The sequence below is a fragment of the Phyllostomus hastatus genome, unplaced genomic scaffold (genome assembly GCF_019186645.2).
Source record: "Phyllostomus hastatus isolate PE091 unplaced genomic scaffold, TTU_PhHast_1.1 phas_contig_98, whole genome shotgun sequence".
Classification (NCBI taxonomy): Eukaryota; Metazoa; Chordata; class Mammalia; order Chiroptera; family Phyllostomidae; genus Phyllostomus; species Phyllostomus hastatus.
In genome coordinates, this window is record NW_025333999.1 from 586180 (window position 1) to 606033 (window position 19854).

General features: G+C 53.9%; 1 protein-coding gene across 1 annotated transcript; it reads right to left on the reverse strand.

Annotated features, from left to right (window-relative positions):
• Window positions 1–24: 24 nt before the first annotated feature.
• On the reverse strand, window positions 25–19016 carry TYK2 (tyrosine kinase 2). The gene is made up of 25 exons (XM_045853265.1): window positions 18926–19016; window positions 17917–18100; window positions 17384–17599; window positions 14701–14824; window positions 14432–14579; window positions 13921–14084; window positions 12644–13010; window positions 12031–12219; window positions 11785–11942; window positions 9688–9796; window positions 9408–9597; window positions 9228–9331; window positions 8953–9132; window positions 8792–8879; window positions 7723–7850; window positions 6743–6878; window positions 6505–6659; window positions 5451–5601; window positions 4898–4995; window positions 4598–4790; window positions 4165–4283; window positions 3583–3755; window positions 3247–3364; window positions 2335–2445; window positions 25–2250 (listed from the first exon to the last, which is right to left on the reverse strand). The coding sequence occupies exons 3-25, from the start codon at window positions 17577–17579 to the stop codon at window positions 2116–2118; spliced, it is 3534 nt and encodes a 1177-aa protein (XP_045709221.1). The 5' UTR covers window positions 17580–17599; window positions 17917–18100; window positions 18926–19016; the 3' UTR covers window positions 25–2115.
• Window positions 19017–19854: the final 838 nt, after the last annotated feature.

Sequence of the window (19854 nt, forward strand, 5' to 3'; positions counted from 1 at the left end):
GAAATACATTTTAAAAAATATTAAAAAAAATAAAAAAGTGACTGCACAATGCCCTGGCTGGGTGGCTCAGCTGATAGGAGCATCCTCCCATACACCAGAAGCGTGCGGGTTCAATCCCGGTCAGGGCACATGCCTAGGTTTTGGGTTCGATCCCTTGTTGGGGTGCATATGGGAAGTAACTGATCAATGTTTCTCTCCCACACTGCTGTTTGTCTCCCTCTCTCCAAAATCAATAAATGTATCCTCAGGTAAGGATTTAAAAAAAAGTAGCTGCACAAAAATAGGCCAAGATAATTTTTTAAAAGGGAGATCTACCCTATCAAATATAAAAACATATTCTAGTGGCAATGTCTTTTCCAATTAGCAGGCTAGATCCTACCAGCAGCTGTTCCTTTGGCCATCCCCAGATACGCTTGAATGTGGGTGAAACCAGGCGCACACGTGGTTCCTCACCGCAGCACTGCCATGGACAAGCAAAGGATTGGAAATAACTATATGGACCCCAGCAGGGGCTACAACGCAACCACAAACAGAACAAGGAACTACTGCATTCCTGGATATATAGGACCATCTCGAAGACCCATTATGTAGGGAAAGAAAGAACAACTGTACAACAGACTTGAGCTGTGCAAATAGTTGCACATGCGACTATTTTTGCAAAAGACAGGAGAGAGTATGTGTACAGATTTCCTTGTATCTAGATAAAATATCTCTGGAAGCGAAAACAGAAATCAGACGTCATTAGTTTAATGACGTCTGATTGCCTCCAGGGACGACAATGGTGGCTGATGGATAGGAGAGAGACCTCAAGAAAACAAGATAATTAAAATGAATATTTAATTTTGAAAACTGTTATAAAATGCAAATGCTACTGGGATATGTGAAACTGTCTGTTCAGGACAGCTTCAGTGCATAAGGTTTGAGAAGTCCTATGGGAAAGCAAATTATTTAACTGTTTTCCACAATGTGGATGACACAGACCTGTGCCAAGTGCAGCAATCAGGCAGAAACACTTTGGCAAACACCAGGCTAACAATAGCAAATGTTTATTAGGCAATTGTTTGCATATCTCTCAGCTAAGCACTGACACACACAAACTCAAAGCCATTTAATTAGTCCTCCAAGGTAGCAACCAGGACCATCCTCAGTTCATAGTTGAGAACCGAGGCCCAGAGAGGGAAGGTCACTTGCCTGAGGTCGCACAGGGAGGAATGGGTGACACTGGTAGTCTTAGCAATGTGGTATGTGGCCCCCCAAATCCTTTGTTGGTATATGTAACAAGTAGTTATTGAGTGCCTTCTGTGTTCCTGGCACTGGTCTAACCGCTAGCTAGTGACTTAGAGGGGAGCAAAGGGTGAGTAGTTGAATCTGGCTTCTTCTGTAGTGAGTATCTTGCTGTAGCTGTCATCCTCAGAAGAGCAGATGTTTGCTGAAGAAGGACCCAAAGGCCAGAGCCTCAGCACAGGAAGTAGGAGTTTATTACTAGCTAGAGGAGACAGTGGGCTGTAAGGGCGGAGCTGGCAGAAGACATAAAGATTGGATTCAAGGGCCTGATTAGCTCCTAGGCTGTCCTGGGTCCCTCCAGAGCCTGTGTCAGGCTCATGACTGTTGACAATGCTATGGTTTGAACGTTTGCGTTCCCTCAAGATTCAAATGTTGAAATTCAAATGCCCCATGTGATGGTATTAGGAGGTGGGTCTTTGGGAGGTGCGTAGGCCCCTCATAAATGGGATTACTGCCCTTACAAAAGAGGCTCCAGAAAGATCCCTCGCCCCCTTCCACCTTGTGAGGACACAGTGAGAAGATGCAGGCTATGAAGCAAGAAGAGAGCCTTCACCCAAATGTAACCAGGCTGGCACCTTAAACTTGGACTCCCAGCTCCAGAATTGTGATGCAGTTCTGGTTGTTTCCAAGCCCCCCTAAGTGTGTGGTGTTCTGTTACAGCAGGCCGCATGGACAAAGGCAAGGAAAGTCAGTCAGGTCACAGACCTGGGGTCCTAGGCAGTAAGACACAGGGAGTAGGTGAAGCCAACTTCCTCCTAGGCCGGAAGTGGGAGGCCCTCTCTGTGGGTACTATCTGCTCCGATTCCCGGAAGCAGAGCCACCTGACAGGCTTCAGCAGACACTGAACACCGAGGGGGCCTGGCCCCGGTATTTCTCATGGGCCGTTTTCAGGATGGGTACGAGGTTCTGGAAGGTTGGGCGAAATGAGGCCTCTGCCTCCCAGCAGTTCTTCATGAGGAGATAGACCTGGGGGAGGAAAAATGGGGCTGTGGTTAGTGCTCTGTCCACAGCCCGACGGCTGGGACAGTGGAAAAGGTGGGGAGGTCTCACCTCATAGGGACATTTTTCTGGCCTTGGCAGCCTCTCCCCTCGTTCCAGCAGCTCAGTGAGCCTCAGTACTGTCATCTGCCCCTGGGTGGGGCCTATGAGCTCGATGAATTTCTGCAGAAGAAACAAGGTAAATCTTCAAAAGGCAGGGCTGCCTAGGTAGAGGTTGAGTGTGGAGTGGGACTACAGTAATTCTAGTCCTGCCTTGACCACTTCTCAGCTTTGGACTTAGCATCTTGCTCTTTAGGCTTCAGTTTTCCCATCTGTGAAATGGGGTAAAAATATCAACTACCTAGGGTGGTGACTGGAAGAGTTAGATAAACTCATATTCATGCAGTAAGTCTGAATCGGTGTTTGTTGCTGTTACCAAGCCCCCCAGCAAGCTGTTTTTGCCTGCCAGGATCTGTCTTTTTTTCCCCTCCTATAAATGTACTCTGACTTTGGAAATAAAAACCTAACATTCTCTTAGCCCCACCCCCAGACCAGGCCTGGCTAATAATTGTGGCCAATGGATACACAGTGATTGGCTTCCTAGAGGACACATGAGCCAAGTTGGGCCAATCAGATAGTCCTGAGAATTAAATTGGAAAGGACCCTTTTTCCCCCTTAGTTGGAGGGCGGGGTGGGGCAGATTGTTGCTACCACAGAAAACAGTGGAGCTGAGGGGGTGGGGTTCATGATGACGTGAGAATCTAGCTGCACCCCAACTGTTCCCTTGAATTTGCAGAGTGGAAAAAGCTGCTTCTATGTGAATGGGGTTTCTGTCACAACCAAAGCACCTGGCATTGGAGGTGGCCCATTTTATAGATTGGGACTATGAGGCTCACATGGATTAAGCACTTATTATCCTGAGGAAGTTGTGAACTGAATATGTGCCTTTCTAACTCCTCTAGTGTGGAGTGGGGGGGCTCTCACCGAGGGGGGGCTTTGGCTGGAGTCACAGTAGGTCAGCAGTTCATACAGGGTGACTCCAAAGGACCAGATATCAGATGCATAGTAGAACTTACACTCCTTCAGGCACTCGGGGGCATACCTGTGGGGAGACGGCAGTGACATTTCGGGCCAGACCAGGATGGAGTCCTTCTCTGGGGTATGGGAGCCCCTGGCCCCCATACCAGTCAGGGCCCCATCCTTAAGGGGAAGCAGTTTCACTGAGACTGGGCCCTGTCATCTGAAACCCCAGCATCCACCTCCACCCTGTCTGCCCCAGAAGACCCTGGTGCCCCCTCTGGCTGGGTCCCTCCTGGTCACCAGAACACAGGGCTGTCCCCATCCTCGCGCACGCGGTAGTACTCGTGGCCTTCAGGCACAGCCTTGGTGAGGCCAAAGTCCCCAATCTTGACCAGGCTGTCGTTGTCCAGCAGCACGTTGCGGGCAGCCAGGTCTCGGTGGACATAGTGCTGCATGTGCAGGTAGGCCATGCCCTGGGGGCGGGGTGGGGCAAGTCATGACCAGTAGGGCGAGGCAGGGCCTGAGGAGTTATGACCAGTGTGTCTGGGGGTGAGTGAGTGAGGACAGGCGTGCAGGGACCTGGAGCAAAGGCAGGCAGGATGGCAAGTGGAACCCAGCAGAAGGGAGCAGGGCCACAGTGGCAACCCTGGGCAGGGGGGCGGGCAAACTGGGAGGGCCTGGGCTTCTGGGTTCAGCCAGGTGAGCAGAGGGAGTCTCAAACGTGAAAACTAGGTGGGTTGGGAGTGTGGCCAGGTGATGGGCTGAAGAGACTGGTGTAGGGGATAGCAGGCCTGGGAGCAGGCCACCAAGCAAAGGGACAGGACACTCAGGCCAGGCCAAAGAGGAAGGGGCAGTTCTGCGAGCAGGGTTGGGCTGGCCTACCTCGCAGATTTGCTGCGCAAACAGCAGCAGCTGGGCCAGCCCTATGCTGTGCCGGGGCAGGTAGTCTCGGAGGCTGCCCAGGGGCATGTACTCCATGACAAGGTGCATCGCTTTCTCACCTAAGGGTGACAGAGGCAGAGGCTGGGGACCTCCCATCCTAAGCCCTGCAGTTCCCCCACCCCCAAGTGGGGAGGAAAGGCCAAGGCCTCCCACACTAGGCCTAGTCCTCAGGTGGAACAGATCCATCCTGAACCCCATCCCCAATCAAGTGAGGGAGCTGCCAGCAGCGCCCACCCTTCCTGGCTCCAGCAGATCTGGCAGGGAGGGGAGGTGGGAAGGAGGCAGGCCCCCTACACCTATAGACTGTCTTCCAGCCAAGGACTGAGAGGCTCTGACTGGCCAGGCCCTGACAGACCTGCCCAGCACCACCCACCTTGGTCCTCACAGCAGCCCTTGTACTTGACAATGTGCTCATGGTAGAGTGTGCGCAGGATGTCAATCTCCCGCCTCCAGCCAGTGTGGAGCTGAGGGCTGCAGCCCGCCTTGAGAGCCTTCACGGCCACCATCTCACCAGTGCCTTCGTTGGTTGGGTCATAGCAGTACAGGCTGACCTTGCCAAAGTGGCCCTGACCAAGACACAGGATGGTCAGACCCACCCCTGTCTCCTTGGGCCCTGCCTCCACACAGGTCTCTTTCTAACAGCCGACCCTCCGCTGCGGCTCCAGGCCCTCACCTCACCCAGATCCCGGATCTTTTTCAAATAGCGCTTGTGGAAAATAGTGGGGTCTGATGCTGGTGAGGTTGGGTTCACATGCAGGACTGCCGAAAGATCTGGAAGAGCCACAGTGTGTGAGGCCAGACCCTGACCCTTTACCCAGCAGGCCCACACTTGGGGCACAGAAAGCAGGTGAGTGCTTCCCCTCCGACCCAGAGATCAGAAAACTTTCTGCGACAGCCGGAAAACTCCACTTCTGGTCCAAAATGCAGAGTTGGCTCCATCAAACTGACACCTGGGATATTCTGAGACTGGGCAAGGGCACAAACTTTTTACCAAGAGAGAAAACAAAAAATAAATGAGAGTCTAATTCATCCACAGAGAGCTGTGGCTGCCTCTTAGCAAAACATTAAGAACTCGGAGCATTCTCCCAACCCCCTTAAGCAAAGGAGAATTGGCACACACCCTGAACCGCTGTACACAGACAGACCTGGGGTGCACTCTGCTGGCATCAGCAGGGTTCCTGGCCCCTCCCCCTGCCCCAAGGTCCCAACACTGGCTTGGGGCTCACTTTGGAGCTGAAGGTGAGTGAGGTCACGAAGGATGGTGCGGAAGGAAGGCCGCTGGGCTGGCTCATAGGTCAGGCACTGGCTGGTGAGTGTGGCTAGCTCCGGGCATGCGGGTTCAGGCAGTTGGTGCCGCTTCTGGTAGAAGCACTCTTTCTGTGAGGAAGGGGACCTGAAGGGTCAAGTGACTCCAGCCTCCCAAGTCTCCTTACACAAGAGGCAGAGTTAAACCCCCAAAGTGGCAGGGCTAGACCAGCCAGCTGCCTTGTTCTGTCATCCCTATTTTACTGAGGCAACTGAGGCAACTGAGCCCCTGCAAAGTGAAGCCGACTTGCTTGCCACTGCAGAACCAGGCCCTGAACCCAAGTCTAGCACTCGCACTTGGCCCTTCCTGTCCTGGCTTCCACCCACCTCTGCTCCCAGGATGCTCTGCAGATGCAGCTTCCCGAATGCACCAAAGCCTCTGGGCCTTTGCACAAGCTGCGCCTAGGCTACCCTTCCTAGCCTGGGCCACTGCCACTGCAGTATTTCTGCACTTAGATGGAAACTTCCTGGCCCTAGTCAGGTTGCTCAGTTGGTTAGAGAGTAGTCCTGATACTCCAGGGTGACAGGTTCAATCCCTGGTCAGGGCATATGCAAGAATCAACTAGTAAACGCATAAGTAAGTAGAACAGTTTGTTTTTTCTCTCTCTCCCTGCCCTTAAAAAACAACAACAAAAAAAACTTCCTCTGGGAAGTCTTGCCTGATCCCTCAGGTAAGTCAGGGCCATCCTCTGGAACCCCTTCTCCCCTACAGTCTATGCTTCCCCCATCACTGCCCCGGTCACTGTGCCTAAAACTGAAGCAGTCACTCATTTGCTGTATGCCACAATGACCTTTGAGGTCGGGACTACTGTTAACCCCAAATGACAAATAACCTGATGGAGCCCCAAAGAGATGAGGCAACACACGTAAGGCCACAGGCCAGAGGGGGGCAACCCTGAACTCTGATGTGCCCTCTATACTCCTCAGAGGTGTTGGCGCCTTTGTGGGAGGGGCCCAAGGGTTACCCCCATGTACCTCAGAGGGACTGCGGTCCTGCAGGGGGGCCTCCCCATCGAAGCAGATCTCCAGAAGAGTGGCACCAAAGCCCCACTTGTCAGCGGCGGTGCTCAGGCTGTTGGCCCCACCAGACATGCACTCGGGGGCCATCCAGGGGATCCGCTCTACCCGCTCTGGGGGCCAGGGCCAGGGGTCACCAAGGGTGAAAAGAGCGGGGTAAGCCGGTCCCCATGCCCAGCCCGGTCCCAGTCCTCACCCTCCCTGGAAAGGGCACCCAGGCCCACGCCAGGGTCGCTCAGTTTGATGAACGGGCTGGTGCCCTCCGCCAGCCCCACACGTGCCAGCAGGATGTTCCGGCCACACACGTTACTGTGAGCCAGGCTCTTGTCCTCCTGGGTGGGAAGGAGAGGGGCATAGCCAGTGGGGGCCTACAGACCCTGTTCACGCCCATCCCACAGGGACAGCCCACGTGAAAACAACAGTCACGGTCATTATTGGGATCTCAGTACACTCTCATTGTGACCGGACACCCCTAGGTGCCCAGTGAGTCCCTCCTGTTCTCCCAGAGCTGGTGGTCAAGGCTCCTGGCCTGCGACAAGAGGCCAAAGGACCCCACTGCTGTCTTCAAACCCACGCCAGACACACTCCTTCCCTGGGGCCTTTGCATTGGCTACTCCCTCTGCCTGCGGTGCAGCTGGGAACCCTTCCTCAGCCCATTTTTAAAAATTTTTGACCTCTTCCCCAGCTTGTAGCAACTCCTTAACTGTACCCCCAATCCCCCCTCCCCCAAGTTTCTTACTAATTTCTAACATACTGTGTAACATACTTAATTATTATTTCTTATTTATCCCTTCCAACTAAAAATGCTGGCTCCTCAAAGGATAGAGAATCCTGTCTATTTTGTTCTTTGTATGTCCCTAGGGCCTATGACAGAGCCTGGCACACAGAGGGTGCTCTGGGAATGGCTGACTGGACCAGGAGGGGCTGGGGATGAATGGCAAGAGAGTGACACAGGTGGCCAAGGCCAAGCTCCATTGGGCCTCGAACACAAAGTAGAGGAGTCAGGTGTCCTCTTCAGAAGAAAGGAGCCCCGTGGGTATATGAGCAGAAGAGGTTTGTGGGAAGACCTTCTGGGGCCAGTGTGAGGACTGAAGGACGTGTTGAGGCCTCCCCACCCAGTACAGAGGCTGCCCTGGCCCACCCCACTGACCCAGGTCCTGCCCATAGGCCACACACCAGGTAGCTGAGGGCACTGGCCAGCTGCTGGGCCACTGCCACCTTCCAGGCCACAGGCACACGGCCCCTCTCCCGTCGCAGCCACACGTCCAGGGGTCCATGCTCCACGTACTCGGTCACCATGATATCTGCAAAGGCCAGCTGCTGCAGGCCCCCCCCCCGACCCCGCCGCCTCCACCCTCCAGGGCACCAGAGAAGAGTGGGGGCTGGGGCTGTGGGTGGGAAAGCTGTTAGGCAGGGGGGCTTGGCTGTGTGGGGACTTGGGAGTGACTTTGGGGAGAGAAGGAATGCAGGATGGAGCACAGGCTGAGGTGGGTGCAGGGTGAGAGGTGAATGGTGTCATTTGGGTCCAGGGTGAGTCTGGGTCATAGAGTCAGCTGCCATGTCAGTGACAAAGGTGAGGATGGGCCTGGGGATCAGGAGGTGGGTACAGACAAGTGGAGGCGTGGAGCTCAACGGGGGCATAAATGATGCTAATCCCACAGGGTTGGGTGCTCGGGATGCAAGGCATGCAGGGTCAGGGTACAGGCTGGCATTAGAGGGAAGCAGGAGAGATGGACACATGGAGTTTGGGTTTTGAGGGCTAGCTGAGGTCATTCTGCACAAGGAGTTTTGAGCTCTACACACAGTAGGGGAAGAGGTAGGGATGGGGCAGGGGCTGAGGCCTGGGAGGACAGGGGTGCCCAACAGGGTGGGGTCTGCATGGGGTCACTGTCCTGATGGGGTCAGGGGGGAAGATGGGGGCTGGCAGTTGAGGCATCTAAGTGGTGGAAAAGGAGTGGAACACAGTCAGCAGTCAAGCTGTAGTGAGGGTTGCGGTGCAGGTAATGGTCCAGGTGTAGCCAGGGGCTGAGCTGCCATGGGCTGGCACATCATCAAGGGTTGGGGTATGGGTGGGGAGCTGAGTAGTCAGACTGGGGTGTAGTCAGGGGTCAGGATACTGGGCAAGGGCCAGTGTGTAGCCAGGGATCAGGATGCAGGTCAAAGGCTGGGGCACAGCTCAGGGAGTGGGTACCGGTGGAGGGGTCGGCCTGTAAATGGTGGGGCATGTGTGCTGGGGTCCACTCACTTTTGGAGCTGTGCACGCAGATACCGTGGATGAAGGTCAGGTGCACATGGGACACCTGGCTCATGAGGCTGGCCGTCTCATAGAAGGCCTGTGAGGACAGGCCAGGTCAGGTGGCCACATATGCTACCCCAACCTCTGGCCCCCGTGTGGCGTTCACTCACCAGGGCAATGTCATGGTGACTGGGGTCCAGCACCTTCAGTACCACTCGTAGCTCCTGCCCACGGTCCTCACCGAGTGAGGCGGGGTCCCCGTCTGCCTTGTCCTCCTCAGGGCCTCCGCCCCCGACTCGCAAGAGGCCTTCATACACATTGGTCCTTGTGCCCTGGCCCAAGTGGGACAGCTGGTGGAACAGGACAGAGAACATCTCCATGACAACAGCTGGTGATGGCCCTCCCCATGACCCTATGCCCCAAGGAGGCCCGAGCCCACACACACCTGGGTGATGTCATCCTGGCAGATCCAGTGGAAGCTGAGCTGGCTGAGGTTGAGAGACCTGGTGCTGGCCCGAGGTCCCCGCATAATGATGAGGTTGGAGATCTCTGAGGGTGGAAGCAAAGTCACTGAGGGCTGGCAGGTGGGGAGTAGCCACCCCACAGTGTGTCCCCATCATCGTACCTCCTGGTCTTGGCAGGCAGCAGTGGCGCAGGGAGAAGCAGTTGTCACCGGCCTGCAGAGAGCAGCCCTGCAGGGTGGCCCGCAGCTCCCGCACACTGGGGAAGGACCGGTCCCAGCTCTCCAGGCTGAAGGCCCCTGCAGACAGCTCAATGGGGAACTTGCGCAGGCGCAAACACTGCATGCCAGGGGCCTGGGGTGGGTGGCAGGGTGGGGGCGGTAAGCAGGGGTCTAGGCAAGGAGTGTACCCAACCCCAGCCCAGTGCCCTCATCCCAGGCCCACCTGGTCCTGCTGGGCCACTGTGAGGATGAGGCGGTCAAAGTGGGTGGTGCTCCAGTGGATGAGATAAAGGCCACCCTCTGGCTGCAGCTTGGCCAGCACATACGGCTCCCTGTGGGGGGCAAGGGGGCAGTGTCAGAGGGCACAGCTGGACCCCCACCTGGCAACAAGAACACCAACACCTACCCAGGGAGTCACCCTTCCATCTGGGACAAAGGTCAGACCCATCTGCTTACGTAGTGACACTGAGTCTGGGACACACACGCACAGCTGTATCACTGTCACACATGACAACTCGCACAGTGATGGGCACAGGAACAGCCACACACTTGTGTGCAACAACTGTCAGACACCATCACTGACCTGGCAACACACACACAGAGGTAGAAAACAGCTGTCAAATGTCGAAGGGCACACACCCAGCCACTGACATTCACAGGGCAACACACCCTGAACAGTCTGTCATTCACTGCTTACTCAGTATGAGAAGGCAATGTAGGAGCATTGACATCCCAGGGCCAGAGGTGACCACCACCACGAGCACAGCAGGCACCACACGGCGACACGGTGCTGCAGCCCAGGCGCCCACATGCGTGGCAGCTCACGTGCTACAGACTGGCTGCCTGTGTCCCCCTAAAATCCATACGTGGGAGCCCTGGCCCCCAACGCAACGGTATTAGGAGGGGCCTTTGGCAGGCGATTCAGTCATGGTGGTGGAGCCCCCACAGTGAGATCAGTGCCTTAGGAAACGGAGCCCAGCCCTGGCCAGGCAGCTCCCTGGTTAGAGCGTTGTCCCGATACGCCAGGGTTGCAGGTTTGGTCCCTGGTCAGGAGACATACAAGAAGCAACCAATAAATGCATAAATAAGTAGAACAACAAATCGATGGCTCTCTCTCTCCCTGCCACCCTTCCCCTCTCTCTAAAATCAGTCAATAAAAAATTTTGAATTAAAAAAAAAGGACCCCAAAGAGCTCCCTTGCCACTTCCACCATTTGAGGACACAGCAAGAAGACAGCTGCCTTGCCACCAGACATCGGATTTGCTGGTACCTTGAACCTTGACTTCTGGCCTTCAAAACCATTAGAAATAAATGTTTCTAAGCCACCTAGTCCTTGGTATTCTATTACAACAGCCAGAACAGACTAAGACACCCAGTGACATGGCCTACAGATCCGTGCGAGTGGCACACTCCTGGCTGTGACAGGGCACAGCCACAGCCCTCGTGAGGGAGAATGGCACTTCACCCCTCTCTGGTGTAAAGACTAGGCTCCCAGGAGTCAGACCTCTTCAAACCCCCCAGGGGCAAGCTCCAGTGTTATAGACAGAACGAAGGACACCCAGGCACAGGGCCAATGACAAGCTAAGCTGACAGTCGCAAACAAGGGCCTGGCCGATGCAGGCAGCCACACAGGCATCTGATTGTCATATGAGCACTCAACACTTCACATTCTCTCCCTGCTGGTCCGAATGGAATCACGCAGTGACCCACAAACGCCAGGACAACACACCTGCAAGGGCATAAACACTGCACATACTTCCGAATGGCCACTGATGTTTGCACAACACAGCCCCACAGAGAGCACCTGTCCCGTCGCACGTGAACGTGTGGTGACACTTTCATGTGCAGTCACTGAAGCAGTGGCACTGCTGCACACCAGGTGACTGTTACACACCAGACAGGCATGGTGGCTATCCCAAACCCAGACCCTGCCCGCACAACACACTGCCCGTCCCGTTGCAGGCGCCCTCTCTCCCTCTGGACTCCCTGGTGCCACACTCGCATGCATGCACACATGGACAAGCACACATGGGTGGACACATGTGCATGGACACAGGCCCTCACACAAGCACACATGAATATGAATGGAGGGCTCACATCACAGGTACACACCAGACAGAAATGCATGCACAAGTGTGCTCACATGCACTCACACAAATGCATGCACACCCAGCTGCACACAGGCACACACTGAGACATGAATGCACATGAACATATGCACACATCTTGTTTGAGCCGCAAAGTCCCCAGAGCTCAGGGTCTAGCTGGCAGCGGCTACCACCATGGCCCATGCCACACAGCCTCCCTCCTGGGCACTCACAGCAGGGGTCCGTGGATGCCATCCTGGATACTCATCACCAGCCGTGGAGGAGCCACCTCGTGGCACAGGTAGTGGTTGGAGTCGGCCGTCAGGCGGAAGTATCCATCCACCAGTGACACCAAGGACAGGGCGATGGCCCGGGAAGGCAGGGTCAGCTCCTAAAGTCCACAGGGATGTCAAGCAGGCGTCGTAGCCTGGAGGTGCCCCCCAGCCGGCCCTCAGCCCAGCCCCATGCTCGGGCCCCACCAGGCTCTTGTCCTGGCAGTGGATGCTGGCATGGCGTTCTCTTAGCACCACATGGGTGATGTCCTGGAAGTCACAGAAGTAGGCCCACGGCGCCTCCTGTGGCCTGTCCACAGGCTGCTCACCCAACTCTTGGGCCTTGGCTTTCTTCCCAGATGAGCCGGCACGAGGACTCCTGCTGCTGCGGGGGCCCTGGAAACACAGCGCAGGTGGAGGCTGACCTGAGCAGGGCTGTGCCTGTTTAATGTCCCACACGTTCCCCACAGGGATGGGCTGGAGCTGGATGGACCAGGAAATCTCAAGAATCCCCCTCCTTGAGTCATGGTGTCACAGGTGGGACAGAGGACCCACCCCCGAGAGATAGACATGCCAGAAGCTGGAACCTCAGGGAGGGCAGAAAGAACCCTAGTCCTCTCATCCTCTGAGTCCAAAGGGCTTTCCAGAGGTGCAGACCCCAGGAATCACGTCCCTAGGGGAAGGAGGGCACTCCTTAAGAAAGAGACCCATGTGGGGAAAGGGTTCACCATAGCCCCACTCCGAGACCAAGGCCAAGGTTGAATAGGAGCCCCTGCCCAACTCCACCTTGACCCCCAAATGAGAGAGGTACCCTGCTCACCTTTGTCTGTACTGGCCGCCACTGGATGCCGCCAGTGCCAGTCACCAGCACCTCATGGGTAAGGGATTCGACCGCAGACTCGGGCTTGGGGTCTGCAGGGGCCTGCCCACTGTCCTGGATGTAGCAGTGCTCCCCTGTGGCCTGAGGTACCAGTTCTAGGTGGCACACAGGCACACGCTCCGTGCCGAAGCGGGGTGCCAGCTGCTCGAGTGTGGCCAGGTACTTGACCATGATGACCTGCTGGGAAAGGCGGCCTGGCTGGAAGGCCTGCAGGAACCTGTGGAAGATGATCCACAGGCGTAGCTGTGTGAACACGTTGTACTGTTGGATCTCCTCCCGGAAGGAGCGTGGGATACAGTCCTTGAAGCTGTGGGGATGACCAAGAGGGGCTGGTTAGGGGCCTGGGTTGCAGGCCTGGGCGATATGGAACAAATGACTTAACTTCTCTGAACTTCAGCTGCCTTGTTTAGAGAACTGGCAGGCTATCATGAGGTGGAAAAAGAATAAAATAAAGGGCCAGCACAGGAAGGTTGGGTGGTATCGGGGACAGGGAAGCAGATCTCAGAAGGGGACTATGGGCCTGAAATCCAAGAGCAACTTCCTTAAGCTCCAAAGAGCTTGTTTGCTCATCTGAAAAATGGGTGCAAACACTGCTCACCTGTAGGGATGACGACAGCTGTTATTATTACTGAAGTCACTATTGTATTTATTATTAATATTATGATCATCAATAAAAGGCACGACCCTGGGGGGTCCTCGGCTCTTCTTCAGAAAGCCCTGATCCCTCACCCCATCTCCTCATCACCTACCCTGTACTCTCTTCTCCCTGAATTCTCTTCTCCTAGATATCCACACGGCTCCCTCCTTCACTTCCTTCAGATCTTTGAATGTGAACGTCACCTGCTCAGTGAGGAATTCCCCAACCACCCAATTTTAAATTATACACCCCTCACTCCCTGACATTCTCCTTCTTTCTCTTTTCCTGCTTAATTTTCCCCCATTGCACTTTATCACCATCTAGATTATACATTTTACTTTTGTATTTTCTTTATTGCTTGTCCTCTTCACCAGATGTGAGTATCAAGAGGGCAGGGATTTCTGTCTGACCTGTTCACTGCTGTGTCCTCAACAACCAGAACTAGTGCCAGCACACAGCAGGTGCTCGATAAATGTTTGTTGAACAAATGAAGGCATGGAAGTATACAAAGTCTGCCTTGGCCTCCAGACGCCTGGGCATTTCCACCCACCTACAATGTCTCTGCCCCATTCCCAGGCACCTGATCTTCTTGGCCACCTTCTCCAGGGAAATACCGCGGCAGAGAGCGAGGTGGCAGAGGTGCAGAAAGGCCATGCCTAGGCTCTCATTCTTAAAGTGGTGGATCTCCTCCTCACTCGACAGCTCCCACAGTGATGCCACATCATTCACAAACTCATGCTTACCCTGGGGATGGAAAAATCAGGATGAAAGGGAGGCCTGAGAACCTTTTCACTCCCCAGCTTCTGGCCACTTTGGGGAGGGGAAGCACTCCCCATTTTCTGGAAATGCCAAATATACAGCATGCATGTCTCCTCTGCCCAATTCTATGCCCGTGGCAGACATCACTAATTGATCACAGTGCTCTTTAGAGTGCAATCCTAAGAGTCTCAGAACCCTCTGGTTCAGGTAGAAAAAGGATACCAGATGAAATGAGTTGGAACCTATGAGCTATAATTGGGGAAAGAAGAGGGGGCTCCTCAACTGTTCCTAAGTCCCCCTGAAATAATCCCACCTCCTAGCCCTGCTCACACCTGCTCAAAGAGGTACTCAAAGGAGGCTGAGTCCAGGAGCGGCACGCCCTGTTCTGCCTGTTCTGATGAAGTCTCGGCCCCTGGGGGCCCACAGCGGTACACAGCTGGCTCCTGAAGATTCATGCCATGCCAGTTCCGGAAATAAAACCTACAGGAAGGGTGTAGACATGCTGGGGCTGGGCGCAGATCTAGACCAGCTCCAGGAAGCTGGGGTTCAGAGGAGGGAAGACAACAAACGGGGAAGAGCCTTCCCACAGGCCTTCACTCACCTCATGCGGAAGTGCAACATCAAATTTGTGTCTCTGGAGACCTCCAGAATGTGGTTTGGGGGCAGCCAGACCTGGGCCTGGGCATCAAAGAGGGCAAAGAGATTGAAGCAGGGTGGAGTGATGCCTGGAACAGGGGAGAAACAATGTCAGGAGTCAGCATCTGCTGCCATCGCTCCATGGGTCCCAGATCGCCTGTCTCCCTTACAAGGCTTCCCTGCGCCTCCTCCCCTCCTGAAAGAGAACAACACAATATGCTGACCATGCTTTTACCATGGTTTCAATTGTGCAGGACTACTTACATGCAGCTATTTTCTTTTTTTCCACAGAGAGGGGAGAAAGAGATGGAGAGAAACATCAATTGGTTGCCTCTCCATGCCCCCAACAGGGGACCTGGCCTGCAACCCAGACATGTGCCCTGACCAGGAATCAAACTGGTAACCCTTAGGCTCGCAGGTTGGCACTCAGTCCCCTGAGCCACACCAGCCAGGGCTGACCTGCATTTGATTTTAGGTAAGATTTTATTGTCTTAACTCAGGAAAAAAAAAATTTTTTTTGGTGGGGGGAGCTGCTTGTTACTGCAGCAAAACCTATCACTGATCTCTCTTTCTCTCTGAACTCTAGCCAGAAAGACATACCCAACTACCTCCTGGCTATCTCCCCCTGGATGTCACAAGCCCCCTTAGATGTGCCTTGTTCCAAACACATCTTTTAGTTCCCCACACCTGCCCCTTCTCTGCAGTTCTCTAAGCCAGGACTTGGTCCTTGGCCTCAACTCCTCCCACCCTCTCCACCTCAGACTGGTACAAGTCCTGCTCTTTCTGCATCCTCCATCTCTCTAGGATCCACCCACTCTCTCAAATCCAAAGCCCAGGCCTAGTCCAGCCTCCAGACGTGCTGTCATTCTCCACAATGGCCTCCCAAGGCATTTTAAAAATACACATCACTTAAAAATTTTATCTAAAACAGTCCTTTCAGATTAATTTATAATCACCTAAGTACCACCTACCGGATAAAGAAAGAACACTTGGGAAGCACAACTGAAGCCCCCACCTACACCTACCTTCTTTCTCCTCCCACAGAGGTGACCATACTCCTGAAATAAAGTTTATCATTTTCATATCCTCTGTGATCTAGTCTTAAATATTATAAACTCAAAATGTGATGTTATACCATAGGTACCCTCCTGCAATTTGCTTTTTCATGCCATATGAGGATGTGTGTACCACTGGTTAAATTCCCTTTTTCTTGGCTGTGTAGTATTCCAGTGTTTGACCACATGGCTATTTCCTTATACATTCCCCTGCAGAGGGACTTTAAGATAAATGCAACACCACTGCACACTGTCATATGCGTCTCCTGGAACATAAGCTGAGTGTCTACACGGTGCATATCTAGGAGTAGAGCTGTGTGGCCTCAGAGAATACACATTTCAACCCTGTTAGATGATGCCAAATCACTCTATGTCACTGCATCCAAGTGTATTGCCTCTCTCAGAAAGAGAATGCCTCCCTGTGAGACAACTTCCTAAAGAGCCAATCTGACTGTTTCATCTGCTGGCTTAAACCTTCCATGGCTCCCTGTTACCCCTTGAGAAGGCCTAACCGCTCAGCACAGAATAACCATGACCTGGACCGTTACAGTTATGCCCTGGTTTCAATTCCTACTTCCCCTTCCAAATTCTTGAAACTGACTCTCTAGTTACTCTTAAGGTCTTTTGCTTCCTCCAACAGATCAGGCTCCCTGGGCCACCTGCGCATGCAATTATTCCCTACAATGGAAACATTTCACATCACTCAGCGCATCTGTCTGAGTTCTTTTAAGAACCAGCCATTGATTGAAAAGTACAGGGTGTTGTAGGAATCCATCAGAAGGCCTCCACTCAGTCATGGGGGAGGGAGTAAGAAGATGTCCTAGAGGAGGGGGCAAGTAAGCAAAGTCCCCTAGGAGAGACTTCTTCCTCCTCTGGGAGAAGAAATTACACTTTTGAGCACATCTACTACAGGCCCTTCCAGACATTCCCTGGCTCCTTCTGCTCTCAAGAAAAAGTCTCAACTCTCAATTCCTCCTCTGGAGTTTAAAGCACTGTAAGGCCCAGCCCTGACTGACCTCTCCCTCATCACCTCCCACCTCGAGACCACCTCTGTCTCTGCTTCCCTGCTCCCACCCCACCCACTGCAGTCTGTTTCCCATACAGCAGCCAGGGAGCACCTGTGAACACCTGAGTCCAGTCATGTCCCTCTTTTGCTCACAGTCCTGCCTCACTTGGAGTAAAATCCAAAGTCCTCCCTGAGGCCCACAAGGCCCTGTACTGTCACCTCCTTTCCCTCAGCTACTCCCATCTCCTCTCACTCGGCTCAAGCTGTTGCTGACAAATTCCCACCCCAGGACCTTTGCACTTGCTGTTCCCTCTGCCTGATACGCATCTTCCCCAGATATCCCTGTGACTTCCTTAATTGTCTCCTTAAGTTTTAAAATGTCCACCGTCACTTATTTCTGCCCTCCTACACAGTTTTCTTACTTATTATATTTCTTGCTGATTTCCCCATTAGAATATCAGTGCTACAAAGGCAGTGAATGGGGCCGGCACACAGTAGGGCTCACTCAGCATCTGCAGAATGAACGAACAAATGGATGGATAGGGTTCAGCTGCTGCCAGTACCTCCGCTCCTGCCATGGGACTCACCGACTTTTTGTGCAATGTGAATGCAGACCTCCTCTGCGGTCAGTGTGGCCTCGCTGAAAGTGACCCAGGGCTCCCTGCTGTCAGGGCCAGCCCAGTGCAGGAGCACCTTCAGGCCTCCTCTGGTGGTCATGAGCTGAGCTTCATCCCCATTGGGCTTGCTGCCCCTGCCGGTGGCCCCACAATGGCACAGAGGCATGCTCTTGACAGCTGGCTTGGCTGGGAAGGGAGAGTCCATTAGTCCCTGGGCCTCAGCCTGGAGGCTCCTGTCAGCCCTGCAGCCTGCTGCCCATTCAGACTGAGGCCCGAGGGGAATATTCTGAACTCCCCTTGCTGTGCAACCTCAGGCACCCAATTCCCCTCCCTGAGCCTCAGTTTCCACATCTGTGTGATGGAGCTGGGATATGTATACCCAGCTTTTAGACCTGCCACAAACAATAACAACCTCTTTATTGTACAAACTGGCACCAATACAAAAGCCTGCTCTGAACGCATTCATCCCAAAATAACCGGGCAGGCAGGATGGTCCAACAGACCTGGGGGGTGAATGCAGGCGTTCTCTGTGTCAACTCAGGCAAGTCACTTAGCCACGCTGGGCCTCAGTTTCCCCATTTGGAGAATGGAGATGCTGAGAGTGTTGCCATCAAAAGGTGGTTGTGACTTTTCAACACAATTCTGCATCTTCACATGTATATGTTCAGCACAGACCTTGATATAGGCCTGAAAAAAATAACAAATATGACAAAAACAAGAGTAAAATCATTATTGGTTTCATTCTCATGATCATTTTTTCTCGTTCAGGCCAAGATTCCTGCCTCCCACATCCACGCCCATGAGCGACCCCAGGCCCTTCTGACTACCCTGGGCCAAGGAGAGGTTTTGTTCCGCTCTCTCCACGCAAACCAGCTCTGGGACTTTCTGAAGGCCAGGCCCAGGGCCGGGGCCTCCTGCCTGAGGTCTCCAGTATCTCCAGGGAGTGGCTGTCAGCGATTCTACTGATGTTACTGATTTAAGACAGTGATGGAAAGAGGAGAATGTTGTAATAGCATAATGTCGGATGCCTCAGGAATCAGTTCCTCTCTCTGGGCCTGTTTCCTCACCTGGAAAATGGGCACAAAAAGGTCTCTTCCTCAAAGGACTGTGGGGAGGATTCAATGAGATGAGGCCGAGAAAAGGCTCGGCACAGGCCCTTGATAAATAGTTTGCTATTATTGTCTATTAACTTTTGAGTTAAGATCGTGGGGACGGGGCTTTTGAGGTGCTCATCCTTCCTCGTCCCCATTGGGCCCAGACCCAGTTTGAAGACGGGGTCAGGGTGGGGTCTGCTCTCAGGAAGCCTGCACCCCACATACCCAAACCTCCAAACCCCGCGGACAGGGGCAGGAACGGTGAGGTGCACCCACCAGGCATAGACCAGTCCCCGAGGCAGGGGGTGCTTCTATCCACCGCTTGCCAAGTGCGGCCAGTCCCGCACCTCCCGCCGGCCGCATCCTTCCTGATGACCTCTGGGGGCACCCTTTCCGTGACCCCCTCCTCCTCACTCACCCTTTCCGGCCAACTCTGGCTCGAACCCGGGACCCAGTCATGCCTAGGAAGGCAGCCAACACCTCTTCGCTGCTGAGATGTCACCTCCCACTGACCGCCTGAAAAGGGCACAGTCATTGGCTGCCGCCATGCCAATCACATTTACCCTTTGGTCCATTCGCTGCAATGGAGACACTCCTATTGGTCCCTGGTTCGCTTTTCGCTCAACCGCGATTGGTTGGGCCGACTTCTAAGTACTGCAGACTCAGCGACTGGCTGACATCAGGTGGGAGAAGACGCGGAAGTCAGTGACTCTCACTGACGGGCGAAAGAGTGGTTTTCCGGAGACTCGGCGTTCTCAACTGCCCACGCAGGCGGTGGGCCCTCTTCAGGTTTCCGGACGTGACACTGGTGCAAGCCCCATATCCTCATCTCGGAGATCAAGGCTGGCAGCCGCCCTTCTCTAAATCCTCCAACCCTCTGCCCTGTGAGTGCCCGTTCCATCCTGCCTTGTCTCTGCCTGGCCGACCGCACCTCGCTGGCTGAGACCCCCTCCTCGTCTACAAGAGGTTCACATCTCTTGCATCCTTGCCGGCTGAGGCCCCCTTGCTGTCAAAATAGCAGCTTGGACGTTCCAACTGATCTGAATTATCATCCCCACATGGTGAGTCGCTGCCCTTTATAAAGAAGGCTACAAGCTGGGCGTTTTACATTCATTTTTTCGTTTGATCCTGGCAGCGGTCCTCTGAGTGGCGGCTCTTTCATCCATTTCTCAGAGAGAAAAACAGACACAGAAAGTGCCAAAGGGTCTTTCTTTAACCAAATTTTAGTCCTCTGAGCCATCTTCTCCACTAGCCCTCCACCTTGGCCTAGGTTCTGTCTTTGCCAGTCCAGTTTGAGCAAAGTCTCCTAAGTCACCCCCACCACCCTTGATATCTGATCAAGTTCCT